The sequence below is a fragment of the Pipra filicauda genome, unplaced genomic scaffold (assembly GCF_003945595.2).
Source record: "Pipra filicauda isolate LSUMZ 115617 unplaced genomic scaffold, ASM394559v2 scaffold483_size702785_pilon, whole genome shotgun sequence".
NCBI classification, from domain to species: Eukaryota; Metazoa; Chordata; class Aves; order Passeriformes; family Pipridae; genus Pipra; species Pipra filicauda.
The window spans coordinates 345,870-362,732 of record NW_024104624.1 but is presented as its reverse complement, the minus strand read 5'-3'; the positions used below and the strand labels follow the sequence as shown (position 1 = coordinate 362,732).

At 49.8% G+C, this 16,863-nt stretch overlaps 1 protein-coding gene across 2 annotated transcripts; it reads left to right on the top strand.

Annotated features, from left to right (window-relative positions):
* Window positions 1-6,466: 6,466 nt before the first annotated feature.
* C1QTNF8 (C1q and TNF related 8) lies at window positions 6,467-15,926 on the top strand. Of its 2 annotated transcripts, XM_039386441.1 has the most exons (3): window positions 6,467-6,548; window positions 13,362-13,587; window positions 14,274-15,926. In XM_039386441.1, exons 2-3 carry the CDS (start codon window positions 13,377-13,379, stop codon window positions 14,819-14,821), a joined length of 759 nt encoding a protein of 252 aa, XP_039242375.1. In that variant the 5' UTR covers window positions 6,467-6,548; window positions 13,362-13,376; the 3' UTR covers window positions 14,822-15,926. The 2 variants fall into 2 exon arrangements, with proteins under 2 accessions (XP_039242375.1, XP_027607000.2); XM_027751199.2 differs by lacking the exon at window positions 6,467-6,548 and having other exon boundaries at window positions 13,308-13,587.
* Window positions 15,927-16,863: the final 937 nt, after the last annotated feature.

Below are 16,863 nucleotides of genomic sequence, written 5' to 3'. Positions count from 1 at the left end.
TTGTCCCCTTTGACCTCACTTTTCAAGGGTTTGGGGCATTTAACTGGGCACAAAGTGCAACAAAGGCCCAGGTTGGAAAGATAATCTTGATTTAGAAACATTTTGGGGGAGGTTTGAAGCTCTCAGGTGGCTCCTCCACCACCCAGCCCAGCGAAACCTCCTCTTTTTTGGGGTGACTCCCATCTATTTGTCGGCACTGCACATCTCCAGCCCCATCGCTCCTCCAAGCTCCAGATTTCCACCACAAATCCCACCCAGTTCGATTTATAACCCTCTAAAATCAATGGAAAACCTGCCTTTGACTCCAATGATTTCAGGATAAGCTCCTAATTTCACGCTTCGTCCAAAAAAGCAGACAAAATTGACTTTAGAAAAGCTTTTTTCCTTGGAAAATTAATCTTCTTTGAGCCACTTCAAGCCTCAGAATTATTTCTAAGATGCCCCATGATAGAAATAACCGGTGTATACTTGAAAATAAAGAGCTTTGGCAGGAATCAAATCCTCCAGCCTGGCTTTTTATCATGTTTATGACCCTCTGAAGTTCTCCATCATGAACAGCAGCACTTGGAAATGCAGGAATAAGTCACTGTCAGTGGGTTTGGAGGAGCTGAAAGATTTGCTGGGATCACAAAACCCTCTGTTCAGATAAACCCTGTTTTTCTGATTCAATTACGAGGTGCACTGAGGCACTGAAAATATATTCCAAGCACATCCAGCCAAACGTGGCAGCTCCTGCTGGAATCCCAAGTGGGTGGGATGAATCCAGGTGTCCTTTGGTGTTTGAATGGATTTACTTAATTTTAAAAAGAAAAAAAAAGTCTTTATTGCAAAAATCAATTTGCCAGTGTAAATTCCACGGCAGGGTCCAGAATCTGTGTCCATAAATAGTGAATTTGGCAAAATTCCCAAAGGGTCATGGAATCAATCACAGAAGGTCAGTCCCATTTTACCACTGGATTTTTCAGTGGAAAAGATTTCCCAGGGAAGCTGTGGCTGCCCCATCCCTGCAAGTGTCCGAGGCCAGATTGGAGTAACCTGGGCTAGTGGAAGGTGTCCCTGCCCATGGAATTAGTTGGGCTTTAAGGTCCCTTCCAACCCAAACCATTCCATGATTCCGTGATTTGATGAAGTTTGGAGACTTTGCATTTGAATCCCAACATTCCTGTCTGTTTAGTTCCTTTCTGCTTTAAAATAAGAACCAAACGAGGTGGACAAAAGGCCAGGAGAAAACAGAAGTTGTGCCAGGCTGGGTTCAGATTGGATAACAGGGAAAAATCCTTCATGGAAAGGGTGGGGAGGCCCTGGCACAGCTGCCCAGGGCAGGGGGGGAGTCCCCACCCCTGGAGGGGTTTCCAAGCCCTGTGGATGTGGCACTTGGGGACACGGGGCAGGGTGGCCTTGGCAGTGCTGGGGGATGGTGAAGGGAATTCATCCTTCATCCTTTCAGTTCTGCACTGCACAGAAGGAAAAACCCTGGGAAAGCACCAGGTTTGGGCTGGAAAAAGAGGTTTTAAGGTTTTTGGCATTGAAGCGTTTCAACAAGAGTCCAAATTCTTCACGAAAAGCAGAGATTTACCACAAATATACAGAAGATTCAGGCTGTAAAGCAGCATTTTTCCCGTTCCAGTGCTGCCTGCATGTCCCAGGCAGGATCTCAGCCCCAAAGAGCTGCCAAGGACTGAGGAATTACTGTCAAAAACCTTAAAATCTCTTTTTCCAGCCCAAACCTGGTGCTTTCCCAGGGTTTCTCCTTCTGTGCAGTGCAGAACTGGAAGGATGAAGGATGAATTCCCTTCACCCAAAACCTTCCAGGTAGAAGCTCAGGACACCCCACTCCCAGACCCCCTCAGTGATCCCAGGGAGGGTTTGATGGGAAATTGCAAAAGGATCCTGGAGTCAGCAAAGGATCCTGGAGTCATTCCTGGAGCAGGAATTCTGACAGAGCTTGGGAGCCTGAGCTGGGCTTTGTCAGGGCATGGAGGGGAGGGAGGGGTGGGCTGGGGGGTGAATCCCTCCTGGAAAAGCAGCCTGAGCTCCTCTGTGCTGGAGAAAGGTCTGCAAGGATGTCCTGGAAAGTGGAAGATGTCCCAGCTCACTGGGGGGTGTTGGACTAAACAACCTTAAAAGTTCCCTTGCAACCCAAACCAGTCCATGATTCAACCAGCAAACACCATTTTAAAGTTGAAAACTGGAGAATTATAAAATAATCTGTGAAGAAAATTCCCCTCCCTCATTTGAACTCTCTTGTCCACAGCCCATCTCGCTCCCAGGAGTTTCAACATTAAGATTATTCTGAGGACACACAGGAATGTCTCGGTGGAAAATAGCAATTATTCTGTGCTACAGGGCTCTCCCCATCATTACCTCTGTATAAACAGGCCTGGTAAAGCTATTTTTTCCAGCCTGGCAAAGGGAATGAGCCCAGTTGTGGAATGCAGAGCAGGGGGGTGATGAATGACACCCGTGGTGAACCTGCCAAGGCTTCAAAGAAAACTTCCAAGGCGTTCACAAAAAGGTAGAGCAGCAGCTCTTTGCTCAGCACTCTGTAATTACAAGTGATCTAAAAACTGGAAAGGCAGTGGAAGTGGAAAAAAATCCAAACTCTCTTTTGTCCTGGAAACAAAAGAACAAGGAGAAATATTTCCCTTCTCAGCTCTTTGTGGGTTCTGTGCAAATACAGTCAGGGGGATGAAGCTGAGCCCTGAGCCAAGGGCTCCTTCCTGGGCTGAGCTGGGGGGATTTGGGGCTGGCACCAGGTTGGATATTTTCAATCACACGTGTCTGAAGTGCAGCTTCATCCGTGCATCCAGGTTCCATGAGATGTGTGGATAATGGGCTGATGGGTGCAGAGGGTGCAGGAGGTCATGGAATCACACCAGATCATGGAATCACACCAGACCAAGGAATCCTGGAATGGTTTGGATTGGAAGGAACCTTGAAGTCCACCCAGTCCCACCCCCTGCCATGGGCAGGGACACCTTGACTATCCCAGGTTGCTCCAAGCCCTGTCCAACCTGGCCTTGGACACTTGCAGGGATGGGGCATCCACAGCTTCTCTGGGCAACCTGTGCCAGGGCCTCCCCACCCTCCCAGGGAAGAATTCCTTCCCAATATCTCACCTAAATTTCCCCTCTCTCAGTTTGAACCCATCCCCCCTTGCCCTGTCACTGCAGTTCCTGATTAAAGTCCCTCTCCAGTTTTCCCTGGAGCCCCTTCAGACCTTGCAAGGTGCTGAGAGGTCTCCAACTTTCCCTTCTCCAGGCTGAACAGCCCCAACTTTCCCAGCCTGTTCTCTTCTAACCCTGTAGGATCTCTCCTTGCCCCCCTTGCAGTCTCTCCCCTCTCTCTGATCTCCCCACCCCTCCCTCCTCTGCTTCCAGCCTTCACCACAACTGAGTTTTATATTTATTTGATTTTTTTTCTCCTGCATGGACAAAAGCCAAGCTCTATAAATCAAACTGTGCAAACAGAAATATCCTTCTCCTTTGGATGAGATTATTATTTTGACAAAGGAGGCTGTCGTGGCAAGAGGCAGAAAACCTGTTTCGTGTGGAGACACCAGTGCTGGTGCCAGGCCCTGGCTACCAGAACATTCTTCTCCTGCCCTAAGTTTCAGACTAAAATTAAAAAGCCCTCATCTAGACCATTCCTGGATAGTTTTTGACCGGCTCAGATAATTTTCAGACCCCCCCAAACGCTCTTTTTATTGAGTTAAATCTATAAAATATTTTTATTTCTCAGTAGCAGCCTCACTCCCCTCCCTGTGAACCCAGAACTGTGCCCAGTCACGCTCTGATCCCACATTTTTTGGCCTTGAAGAGCTCAGTTTAAAAATAGGGGCTGAAAAATGGGATCAGGGATGTGCCACCCCCCAAGAGGAGCTTTCCCAAAACCCCCCTGGCAGCAGAGCCACATTCCCAACCCAGGGCACCATTCCCTCTGCTTGAAGGGCTCTGGAATTCATTTTGTGCCCTTTTTTTGTGTTGGTTCTTGTTGAAGGATGAACTTGCTGCAAAGCAGCTCCCGTGGCTCAGCAGGGCTAACGATGTTATTTATTAATTGGGTTCTAATTAGAAATATTTGCTGGGTGACAAAAGGAGGGGAAAAAAAATCCCTCTCCAAAGTGTGCCCAGGGTGCTCAGGACACACTCTGGCTGCTCTGTGGGGCAGGGAGACCCAAATCCTGCCCTGTGCTGCCTCCACTGCCCAGGACACAAAGGCCTAAATCCAGAACATTCCCTTCTGGAGTCCAGGGGGATTTGGAACTGAAGGGATGCAGCAACACCAGCAGGGTGGCTTTGGGGGCAGTGGGACACATGGAAAACCTTGTCCCTTCCCAAAAGGTGCTGAGCAGAGCCAAGAGCAGAGCAGGATGCTTGGGAATCATGAGGGATGAGGAAAGATGCCACAAATTGGGTGTTTAACCCAGAGCAGAGACGAGGAGGGGGAAGGGTTTGACTTGGCATGTGGGAGGTAAAGTCATTTGTTTTCCTAGAGGCTGTTTGAGGTCCTTCCAAAAAGGAGGATGAGCGAGGTTTAGCTTTTCCTGGCAGCTTTGGGAAGGCTGTGGATGCAGCTTTGGGAAAGGCTGTGGATGCAGCTCCCCCCTTCCTGCACGTGCACATTTTGGGAGGCTCCTGCCTGGCACGTCCTGATCCATGTGGGGCTGGCGTGGGAGTCACTGCTGGGGGACAGGGATGGGGATGGGAGGCTCCAGGGAGCCTGAGCAGGAGCAGCCCAGCTCCAGAGGGTGACTCATGGAGAGCTGGATGTCAGGACAGCACCAAACCTCGATGTTTTGCCTCACTGCTCCTTCCTGAGGGAGCCTCTCAGTACAGCACCAGTGCCACGTGGAAACCCTCCCTCTGCTTTGCCCCACTCCCCACCAGCCCCTGATCCCTCTCCTTGGCACTCAGGATGCAGTTTTTTGAATCAAAAAATAACTCCTATCTGTTTAATCACCTGCTCTTTTTATTAAATCCAACACAAATCCATTCCCAAGTAAGTTCCCTGCAAACAATTTTTCTCCTTTATATATCCAGGTCCACTTACAGCTTTAAAGGTTGTTTTCTGTCTTCTTTAAACCTGAAAATAGGTGCAAACTGCCCTTTTCCATGGTGCCAACCTCTCCCTGCCTCTGCTCCAGGGCTCTGAGATGTGGAGGACGGGACAATTTGGGCAGGATTGGGAGCTGGGGCAGGGATGGGAACCTCTCTGAGGTGATGCCCCCTGGCTGGATGGCTCAGGAAGGAAGGGAAAGCTTTGAAGGGGTTGTGGAAAAGTAGAGAGGTTCCCAGGGTACTCTCACATCTCATCCTTGCTCACCTGCTTCCAAAAATGCAAAAAGGCCTGAGCTGGGCAGGACATCCCCCTGGGAATGGTGTGGAAGAGTCTGGAGAGGACAGGGCTGGGGGGAGGGAATATTTAAAGCACTGAGTTATTACCTGAAGAGGGGAAGGGCAGAGAGGACAAACACACCTTTCCCTTCCTGTTGTTCTCAAAAATTAAAGATTTGGCTGTTCTTTATCATCCTCAGTGCAGGAATGATGCTGGAGCTGGCACTGCAAGGGGCACCCAGGCCTTCCACCTCCCTTTTGCAATTAATGGCAGCAGTTGCAAAAGGAAAGAAGAAAAAAAAGAATGGAGGAAAAAAATAATTCAGAGCCCAAATCTAATTTTAAATAAAACCACCAGTGTGTTCTTTTCCAAGGGCTGGAAATGCCCGAGTGTGTGATCTCAGTGTGGGCACTAAAATCATGGAATCACAGAGTGGTTTGGGTTGGAAGGGACCTTAAAGCTCATCCAGTTCCACCCCCTGCCATGGGCAGGGACACCTTCCACCATCCCAGGCTGCTCCAAGCTCTGTCCAACCTGGCCTTGGACACTTGCAGGGATCCAGGGGCAGCCACAGCTTCTCTGGGCAATCTGTGCCAGGGCCTCCCCACCCTCCCAGGGAAAAGTTTTTTCTTAATATTCAACCCAAATCTTCCCTCTTTTAGCTCAAAACCATTCCCACCTTTCCAGCTCGTGCACAAACCCCAGAGATTCCATCGTGGCTTTGCTTTTCTTTTTTTCCCCCTCTCTTTTCTAAAAAAGACGCCGAAGAAAAAATGATTTCCATGTGATCCCTCTTGGCTGGAACGCTGGATGTGGTTTTGGGTTCTGTGGTGGAGGCTTTTTTTTTTTTTTTTTTTTTTTTTTTTTTTTTTTTTTTCAATCCCAAATTTGTTTGGGTTCCATTGCCATCCCCGGGAGAGGCTCCGTGGGATCCCGTGGGCTGCGAGTCCCCGGGGGGGAAACGGGAGCGGGACAAAGGCACACGAACCCGGCACAAGTCGCTGCAAGTAAAGAAACCAGAAAAAAAAAAAGCTGCTTTTGCAAACAGGCGAAGTTTCACGAGGATCCAGCCCGACTTTCCGTGTTTCCCTTGGCTTCCAGCGAGGAAGTGCAGCCTCCTCGGAGCAGCCGGAGCCCCGAATGAAGGGCAGCGTTCATGTGGTGCTGAGGAAGAGCCAGGGAACAGGGAGACAGGGCTGCTGAGGCACGAGGTGAGTCCAAGGGATTGGAAAAAGGGATGAAACCCCCGTTCCTGTTGGGAACAGAGCGTTCCCACCTGCAGTTCCTCGAGTCAGGAATGAGGTGCTCTGCCCTTGCTGCTGGAATAAGTGCAAGGCCGGGTGAGTGCTGAGCTGGCTTGAGTTTGTTCCAGGTAACATTCCCTATCCCATTTTCCACCCTTAGCATTCCAGGATGATGCTTTCTCCCAGTGGGATCTTGCTCTGGCTGTGGCTGAGCAGCGGGATGGGGGTGGATCCCATGTGGATCTGCCACGGCAGCTCAGGGCAGGGAAGAGCTGTTTCCTGGCACCTTCATGTGGAAACTTTCAGGGAATTCTGCTCTCCAGCTATTTGGAATGTGCTGCTCGCTCCAGACAGGGGTTTGCAGGGAGGATGGGATGGGATGGGATGGGATGGGATGGGATGGGATGGGATGGGATGGTCCTGCTGCTGCCAGCACCCGTGTCTGGGTGTCCCCACCATCCCCCAGTGGGACAACCCCACCCACTGCAGGGACAATCCAGCTGGGACAGCCCCAAATAGGACCCTCTGCAGGGACAATCCAGCTGGGACAGCCTCACAGGGGACCCTCTGCAGACACAACTCCTCCTGCTTTACTCTGGCACACGGAATGCTGAATTCCCAGGGTGACTGAGTCAGCAGTGGCAAATCCCGGGAAAGCTGCCTTTCCTTTGGAAGGGTGAAGGAGGGTTGGGTGTCTTTTGCTGTGTCGGAGAAGTTGCCCTGGGAATGACTTACTGTAACTTCCCGGTGCTGAATCACCGCCTGGACTTGCTGTGGAGCCGGGAATGCTTCCAAGGAGCCACCCAGCCCAGAGCAGGGACATTTCCAGGACACTGCAGGCATGTTGCTGGAGTCAGAGGTGCAAGCAGGGACAAGGAGAAGGAGAGAGGGAAGAGCTGTTTGCTCAGCAACCAGCAAAGAGCCTTTTGCTCCCTGGCTGTGCAGGGCAGGCACGGTGGGACCATGGGAATGTGCAGGTTTCCAGATGCACGGGGCTGTTTCCATCCAGGCACAGCCTCTCTTCCTCCAGCACCTGCAGGGAATGCTGTTTAATCCATGCAATCCCCCAGGCCTAAGGGTGTGCAGGTAACAGGGAGGGAGGTTTTGGAACCTCATCTCTTCCTGTGCAAGAGGTGAAATCCCAGCTGGAGAGAGCAGTGGGGACCACAGGAGTTGCTGCTGCTCAGGGAGAGAGGAATTCAGGCAGTTCACCCCCACGGGCCAAAAAAAGGCACCACAAAATAAACCCCAAACCGGATAATTAAAAATGGAGCTACATTAGTGGAGTGCCAAACGTTCACCCAGGCCATTACAAATCCAGATGCAGCTAAAACTCCACGGCTGGCTCCTGGCTCTGCCTGCACTCCTGCCCCTCTCCCAGCCCTCTGGGCTCAAACCAGCACTCCCAGTCCCTCCTGTGCATCAAACCCCCCAGGCCAGGGCGTCGCCCTGGGTCATCTGCAAACCACAGCACGCAGTGGAAACTCTGAAACTCTGAAACACTCCTTTCTGGCATCCAAATATCCTTGTCTGGGAGTTCTCAGATCCCTTCCTGGCTGCAGACAGGCTCCTGAGGCTCAGCTCCAGCCAAGCATCTCCGGGACGTGGGGTGGGAGAGGCTTTTGTGGTGCTTGGAAGCTGCCACGGCTTCACCTTGGGACACAAACTCCTTCGGTTTTCTGGGCTTTTCCACAGCAAGTGGCTCCTGATGAAATTTTAGACCCTCACAGGGAAGACAATTTAAAAAAAAAACCCAAACAAATCACTTCCAAGAGGAAACCCAGTGTCCAGACATTCCCAGCCCTGAGGATGCCTCGTTTCCTGCTGCTGGCGATCCAAGGAGCTCCGGAGCAGTGAGGAGGTTGAGGCTTGAGAGGAGACACAAAAGCAGCAAAACTGGAATATTTTCCATCTCTGGAATGGTGACACATCCATCTCTGTTTTCCATCTCTGTGTTTTCCATCTCTGTGGCTCAAGGAAGGACACTCTGAAGTGTCCTCGTGGGTTTTGAGCCGGGATTTGTCCCTGACTCCAAGGGGCAGTGCCTGCTGGTGTTTGGGAATTCAAAGCAGAGAGAGTCAGAGGTTGCTTTTCCCAGTCAAGCCTTAGGAATAACGGGAAGGGAAATATTGGCAGGAATTTAAAGGGATGCATCCCAGAGCAGTTCCTGCCTTGTGAACTCTGGATATCACAGCTCAGCACAGTTCTTGGTGGGATTGATCCTTCCAGCTTCCCTGCAAGGTAAGGACACACTCCCACTGCTCCCAGGGAAAACATGGGATGGGGCAGATTGAAAGGACACACTCCCACTGCTCCCAGGGAAAACATGGGATGGGGCAGATTGAAAGGACACACTCCCACTGTTCCCAGGGAAAACATGGGATGGGGCAGATTGAGGCAGATCCACACCTTTGGCATGACCTGTAAATCCCACAGGGGCTGCTTGGGGTTCCAACAGACCAGGCAAGATTGGGATTCAACTTGAAAATTCCACGTTGCTAGCCACAGGGAAAACCTTTGGATGCAGCCTCCAGGCTGACTTGCTTTGCCCTCCTGCTTCATTTTCTCTGTTGCAGAGCAAATTAAGGTGGTTTTTTGCAGCTGTTTCAGTGATTTCTTATCATTTCTCTTGCCCAAATGTGTTCCTTTAGATCAGAGCATGGAAATCCTTCAGGTACACAGGGAGATTAAAAAGCTTTGCATGAACAAATGTGCCTCAGACATAAACTGTCTACCTTGAGCTCCGAGATTAAACTCCATCAGCGTCCCAAAAAAATCAATCAAGGTGCCCTCTGCAGCTCAAATAGTGTCAAGGAAAGATATTTAAATCAGGACTTGCACAAAAGAAGAAAGAATCATATCATTTAACTCTCTGAAGCAGAACTAATGGTTTCTGCCCTTCTTCAGCCAAGGTTTGAGGGATCCCTAAAGCCCTGCAGGGTGGGAATTGGGGTTTTTTTGGCTGGCACGCACCAGGAATGCCAGGTGCCACTGGAAAAACAGCTCTTTTGAAGCAGGTAATTCATAGCAGGTTAAAAATATGTAAATAAAAAGCTTGATGGATTAGATTGAAGACAAGTCCTTCCAGGGTCAGTGCAGAGCAAAAATACACTATTTAATCATCTGGTCAGCCTTGGATTTTGCTGGGGGGGACAAGTGACCCTGGTTTGGGCATTGTTTGAATTGGGTGCAAAAAGGCTGGATTTTCACCTAGAATGGTTTGGGTTGGAAGGGACCTTAAAGCCCATCCAGTGCCACCCCCTGCCATGGGCAGGGACACCTTCCACTGGCCCAGGTTGCTCCAAGCCCTGTCCAACCTGGCCTTGGACACTTCCAGGGATGGGGCAGCCACAGCCTTGGAGTGAGTTGGGACCAGAACAGACAAAGCCCAGTGTGTTGTTTGCTGCCTTTTGAGGAAGAAAAACCTCTGCAGGCCAAGTCAAACCCCTCATTAGCACATTGGACAAAAAAAGGTCACAATAATTGGCTTTAAGTGAAAAAACAAACGGTTAAAAACAACCTCTCACTTTTCCTCCCAGAACTTCAATTCTGAACCTCATTCTTTTTGCATTTTTTTTAAGGTGCCCCATTTGACTTCCCCACCACAAGGGTTATATTTGCTTCTCCTCTGAAATTTGGCTCCAGCCATTGTTTCCTCCAGCCTGACATGCTCTGGTTACAGGGAAATTCTTACCATGCTTCTTTCCTTTCCTGTCCCATCATTCCTCCGGTTTGAGGTTTCCCTTCCCCCAAGCTCTGCTTTTGTGCTGGATGTCTGTCAGACACAATCCTATCCTGCTGAATTTATCCCTGGAAGTGTCCAAGGCCAGGTTGGACGGGGTTTGGAGCAACCTGGGCTAGTGGGAGGTGTCCCTGCCCATGGCAGGGGTGGCACTGGGTGAGCTTTAAGGTCCCTCCCAACCCAAACCATTCCAGGATTCATCATTCTTTCCTTGCAGTCTTCTCAGACTCCTTCCTTTCCATCTCTTTCCTGCTTTCCTTCTCCTGTCCTTGTTTTCTGTGCCCAGGCTGTAAACCTGAACCTCTCTTTACTCACCTGCATAGTTAAGTTTTCACCTGACCCCAAAATATCACAACCAAATCCATGTTTCTGCCACAACAATATAAGAATTTCCCTAAATTTTGAAGGAAATTGTGGTGTGGAGTTGTCAGCTCCAGGATGCCCTGAATTGACTGAATTGTTGCATCATTTGCTTTTTTTTGTTTTGGTTTGTTTTTTTTCCAAATGCAATTTCTAGCCAATAACTTGAGTTATTGCTCTTCCTGAATCATTCAAGTGGCCACAAATCCTTCAGTGGGGGCTTGAGATCCTGTCATGTGAGCTGTGCACAACCTGAACACTGAGTTTTCACCCAGACTGGCTTTTTTTTTTCCCTCCCTCAAGCCACTTCTAAAATCAGGAAAGTCCTTCACCTCAGGGAAAATAATGGCCTGTAAAAATGTAGAGTGATTTCTTCGTGTTTATGAATCCTTTCCCTTCTGCTGTTATAAATAATAAATGTTCTTCCTCCTTCATGGGGGTACCACCAGCAATTACGTGCTCTGCTTTAATGTCCTGATAATGGGATCAAACAGCCTGGACTTTATCCCAGGTTATTGTTTGCCCTCCTGGGAGGGGCTAAAGGGCTTTTATCCCAAAGAGGATGGATTGGCCCCGAGTGCCGGGGGCTCTGAGTGCACATGGAATCACTGAGGGTGGAAAAGCCCTCCAGGATCATCCAATCCAACCTTGTCCCCCAGCCCAGAGCACTGAGTGCCACAGCCAGGCCTTCCTTGGACACCTCCAGGGGTGGGGACTCCAAACCTCCCTGGGCAGCCCCTTCCACAGAGACCACCCTTTCCATGGAGAAATTCCTCCTCATGTCCAGCCTGAACCTTCCTCTTGTCCTGTCCCTTGTCCCCTGGGAGCAGAGCCTGACCCCCCCCGGGCTCCCCTCTCCTTTCAGGAACTTCTAGAGGGCAATAATTTCCCCCCACGCCTCCTTTCCCACAGATTAAGACACTGGGTCTTCCACAGACATTCTGTATATTCACAAACCTAAATCACTCCACAGGAGACCTCAGAAACCCAAAATCCTCTCTGCAGTCCAACATCCTTCTCTGGTCACGCCCAGGCTGGTTTTATTCCTGACTTTCTGTCCATTTAAACTTTTCTGTTCCTGGCTGGCAGCACAAAGATGGCTTAAGGAGTGAATGGAAATTAAAAAGGACTTAATGAAAATGAAATTCAAGCCCTGAACGCCGATAGAAAAGGAGTATTGATCCCTCCTGGAAGGAGGGACAATCATGAATAGGAAGATATTTGGAGTTCTGAGGGATTTGATGAAAGGACTTGCACTGCTGGCAGAGGGAAAGTCATTATGTTGCTGCTAATGAGTATTTATGGGCTTTCCAGGGAGCTGCATTACACCAAGTAATAAAAGGTGTGAATGACAGGGGCAGGTAAGAACGAGAAGAAAACATCTCCCAGGAATGCTGGGACAATCCTTGCCTAGACTGACACGTTTTTTTTCCTCTCTATTTTCCCACCTGGCTCACTTTGTTCCCAGTGAAGCCTCTGAGCAGCCCCAGGGCAGGATCCCCTCCCTCCCTCTGCAGGAGGGACCTGTGTGTTCATGGAGCAATTCCTAAAATCCAGGACATCCAGATCCCACCTTCCCCCTCTCTCCCAGGAATTCCAGCTGGTAGAAGAGGAGCTGTGAGAGCTGTTCCCAGCCTGAGGTCGATACAAGTCCATCTCACTAATTGGACCTTGGAGAAGCTCCATAAAGGCATCGATCCAAAAAATCTGCCCTGGCTGAAGCACCACTGCAATCAGTGGGATGACACTAATTACACATGGAACCAGGAGGCAGTTGCCTGTGTCCAGCTCCAATCCCTTCCTAGGGCTTGGGAGCCAGAGAAAATTCCCATCACTGCCCTGTCTCCAACGTCTCCTCCCTGTGTTTCACTCAGGGCTTTCAGAGCTCACCAGCAGCAGCTGAAAATGCAACAGAACATCTCAAATCTCAGTGTTTGTGCAGAGCAAATCTCACTTTGCTTTGGGGCTTTTTTTATGGCTTTGCATTCCACACCTTGGAAAATAAAAAGGGAAAGTCCACACAGGAATTCTACTGGGAAGAGCACAAGGGGGCATGGTCAGAACCACGAGTCTTCTTGGGAAGATGTTCCTGGGAAGAGGTTTCCAGCCAGAGGCTTCAGGAGAATGTCTAAAGAGAGAAATGCTTTTTGTTTCTTTTAGTTTCATTTTTCTTCAGGGTTTTTTTCTTCAAAAAAAACCTGGCTCAGGCTCTATATTGAAATAAAGTTGTATATTCTGCCTTTCATTTTGAATTTTGCAGGATGCTGGTGCAACAAACCAAGAGAGCAACACTTGGTGGCTTTTTTTCGTGGGTGTCTTTTACCCAGAACCTTTTGTAGGGGCTGTTCCAAGAGCAGCCAAGCAGCACCTCCAGCAGAGCTGGAGCTTCTCATCTCAGCAGCTTTTGTTTGGTTTGGGTGGGTTTTTTTTTTTTTTTCCTTCTTTTGTTTATCTGGTGTCTCTTGTCAGGCAATTTTAGGTAATGAGGGACAGGGGTTGCCTTTTCCACTGCTTGTAAACAGTGGGGACGTGGGGCCACCATTCCCACCTGGAGTCTCCCGGTGCCACTCCAAGCTCAGCTAATAATTAACCCCGGGAAAAGCACCTCGAGGTAACACCGACAGATGGCTCTGATTGGAATCGCTGTGTTAATAATTCCTGTTCCTTTGCTGGTCCAGCTGGCCCTGCTGAAGATGAGGGTGGTGCTCCTGCTGCTCCTGGTGTCCATGGGGAACGTCGGAGCCGAGCTGGAGAAGGGCCCCCCCAGGCGCCTGTCGTGCGTGCGCTGCTGCGGCCCCTCGGAGCAGCCCGTGTCCATCCTCTCCTCCAGGCACACCAGGATGAGCAGCAGCCCCTACTCTGTGCCCAAAGTCCAGCCCACCATAGACATCACCATCCTCAAAGGTGGGTACAGCCAACCACCCCCGTGGCAGCCTTTGCCTTCCTCGCTCCTCTCTCCTCCACGAGCTCTTCCGGTGTGTCCACCCGGAACGAGGGGTGCAAAAGTCTGTAATCCATCAAAACCCCAAATCCTGGAAGTTCATGTTAGAGGTCACACCAAAACTCAGGTTCAAACGTTCTCACTAAGTTACTAAGTGGTTTAAAAACTGAGGGGAAAAAAAAAAGGCTTTTTCCATGGTGCATTTCTTGTCTCAGCAAGGTAGACAAATAAAAGTGAAGTGTGAAATGCAGGAGGTGCTCCAGGAGTCCTGTGAGCACAGACAAGACCCAACCACCTCTCCCAGGCTCAAATCAGGCCTCAGCAGAACCAAAAACTTGTGTTGTCCCCGTCTCTGCACCGAGGGGGTGGGGGATGAACGCCGGGTTCATGTCCCTGCTGTGGTCGGGCCATGGAGTTCCACCTTTGGGCACAGAACATCAGCATCACCAGCTTGGTGCAGCCAAGCTTCCCCCCTGGCTTTATCCTCCTGAAAAATGGCAAAGTGCTGATGTTTGACCACTGTTTCCTGCTGTGTGTGCTGGGAAAGCAGCGCCCCAGCACCTCCTCTGCCCGTTGTCTCCCTCAGGGCGTTCCCTCAGCTCGGGCTCCGCGCGCTCGCGTCTCACGAGGTTTTCCTTTCTGCTCGCAGGGGAGAAGGGCGAGATGGGAGAGAAGGGATTCCCTGGAGCAGCTGGCAAGGCTGGAGAGAGAGGATTACGTGGCCTGAACGGCAGGAAGGGCCAGAAAGGGCAGCCCGGCCCTCAGGGCCACTCCTGCAAGCAGCTCTTCGCCGCCTTCTCGGTGGGCCGGAGGAAACCCCTGCACAGCTCCGACTACTTCCAGCTCGTCACCTTCGACACTGAGTTGGTGAACCTCTACCAGCACTTCAACATGTTCACGGGGAAGTTCTTCTGCTACGTGCCGGGCATCTACTACTTCAGCCTCAACGTGCACACGTGGAACTACAAGGAGACCTACGTGCACGTGATGAGGAACGAGCAGGAGGTGGCCATCCTGTACGCCCAGCCCAGCGAGCGCAGCATCATGCAGAGCCAGAGCCTCATGCTGGACCTGCAGGAGGGCGACGAGGTCTGGGTCAGGATGTTCAAGAGGGAGAGGGAAAACGCCATTTACAGCGAGGAGTCCGATGTTTACATCATCTTCAACGGGCACCTCGTCAAACCGGCCGTGGAGTAGCCGCTCGCCGGCTCCGGGTGCGAGGCTTTGGTAGATCCAGTAGAGTCTTCCCTCGTAGAAGTGCACATCTAGTTCCACTTGGAAGGGTTATAGATCTGGAAGGGTTGTCTGTCCATGCCCAGTGAGGGTGGAGGTGGCTGTTCCAAGGTGCTACGAGCTGCACAAGCACCCACAAGGCTTCAATTCCAGCTTTGTAACCCTGTGTGGACCCCCAGTAACACCCCTGGAGGCTTTGCCAAGCTGACAGCAAAAATTTAACTCCTTCACTCTGCTAGAGAGAAAAAAATTTAATTATACCTAAGGGCCTGGGTGCTAATTGAGGACTGTAATTCTTCCTGCTGTTTGGGAATTTTTGCATAATCCAGGAAGGATTATAGATCTATAAGGGTTGTCTTTCCATGCCCAGTGAGGGTGGAGGTGGCTGTTCCAAGGTGCTATGAGCTGCACAAGCACCCACAAGGCTTCAACTCCAGCTTTGCAACCCTGTGTAGACCCCTAGTAAACCCACGAGACCCAGTAATATCCCTCCTAAGCTGGCAGCAAAAATTTAACTCCTTTGCTCTCCTTTAGAGAAGAAATTTTAATTATATCTGAGGTGCTAATGGGTGCTAGTTAAGGAATGTCATTCTTCCTGCTATGTGGGAATCTTTAAATTGTCCAGGAAGGATTATAGATCTGGAAGGGTTGTCTTTCCATGCCCAGTGAGGGTGGAGGTGACTGTTCCAAGGTGCTACGAGCTGCACAAGCACCCACAAGGCTTCAACTCCAGCTTTGCAACCCTGTGTAGGCCCCCAGTAACATCAACCCTAAATTCCAGTTTTGTTCCATTTCGTGCAATATTTCGTTCTGAGAGCACAATTCCAGAATTAAATAGTGGCTTCTCCACCTGGGAAAGCTTTTCCAGAGGCACAGAGCTGGAAGAGCCACAGCTACCCCTCTGTACTAATACCAACATTCCTTATAAGAACATCCAGCAGGGCTGGGAATGTGGGTTTCCCATTTGAAAATGGTGGGATGGTTGGAATTTGCTGAGCTGGAATTCCATGGAAATTGCCATCTCATAGCACCGTCATTGCTGGAAAATGGAGAGGAAAACTGGGAAGAAAAGGGGCCTTTTCTGCAAAAAAAAAAAAAAAAAAAGAAAAATATCAATGATATTTGATATTTTAGGAGATTTGGGTTCTTTTTTTTGCCTAAAAAATTTTTGATAGAACAGTGGAAAGGTAAATGCAACAAAACCCATCTTTTTATCCCATTCCTCCTTTCCCACTCCCTCAGTTCCTCATCCTGAACTGTTTGTGTGAAGGACACAGGAAGAGTCCTTGCCAGGCAAACTCCTTCCCACAGCTGTTGGAAAAAGTAGCTGAAATAAAGGTATTGCTTTGAGTACCTGCCTTGGTTTCATTTTTTAAGCCTTTTCACGGCACGTGGCTGAAAACACCAGACTGGACATGGAATAATCTCTGGAGACAATTTGAGTGCCTTTAACACCAAAGGATTCCAGGAATTAAACTGATCCCAGCTCCTCTCCTTGCAGGCCTGTGAACAACCATCACAGGGAGACAGAGCAGTCAGTCACCTTTTTTTTTACCAAATAAATACCAAATCTTTCACAGTCCTCCTGAAGACAGGGATTTTTAAGCAGCAAAGGAAAGTCGGGATGGAAACAGATCCCAAGCCTTGAACCTCCGGGTCTGCTCCTGCTCCCAGCAGGAAAGGGAATGTGGGAAAATTCCAGAGCTTTTAAAACCACATTTGAGAGCTCAAAATCCTTTTTCTACTTCTAAGCCATCCCTCTCCCACCTGGATTTTGCAGCTGAACTCCCAGTGTGGGTGCAGGGAATTGTTGAGGATCCTTTGGAGGTGCTGGAGCTGACTGGTCACTGCCAGCCCTCATTCCTCGGAATCCAGCAGTTTTCCTGCAGTTTTGGCTCACTCCCATCTGCACTGACTGTAATTAAAAAGGAAAACAAAACCCCTGACCCAACTGGAATTATTGCCAGGGAAAAAAAAATCAACACAACAGAATACCTTCAGTTCTC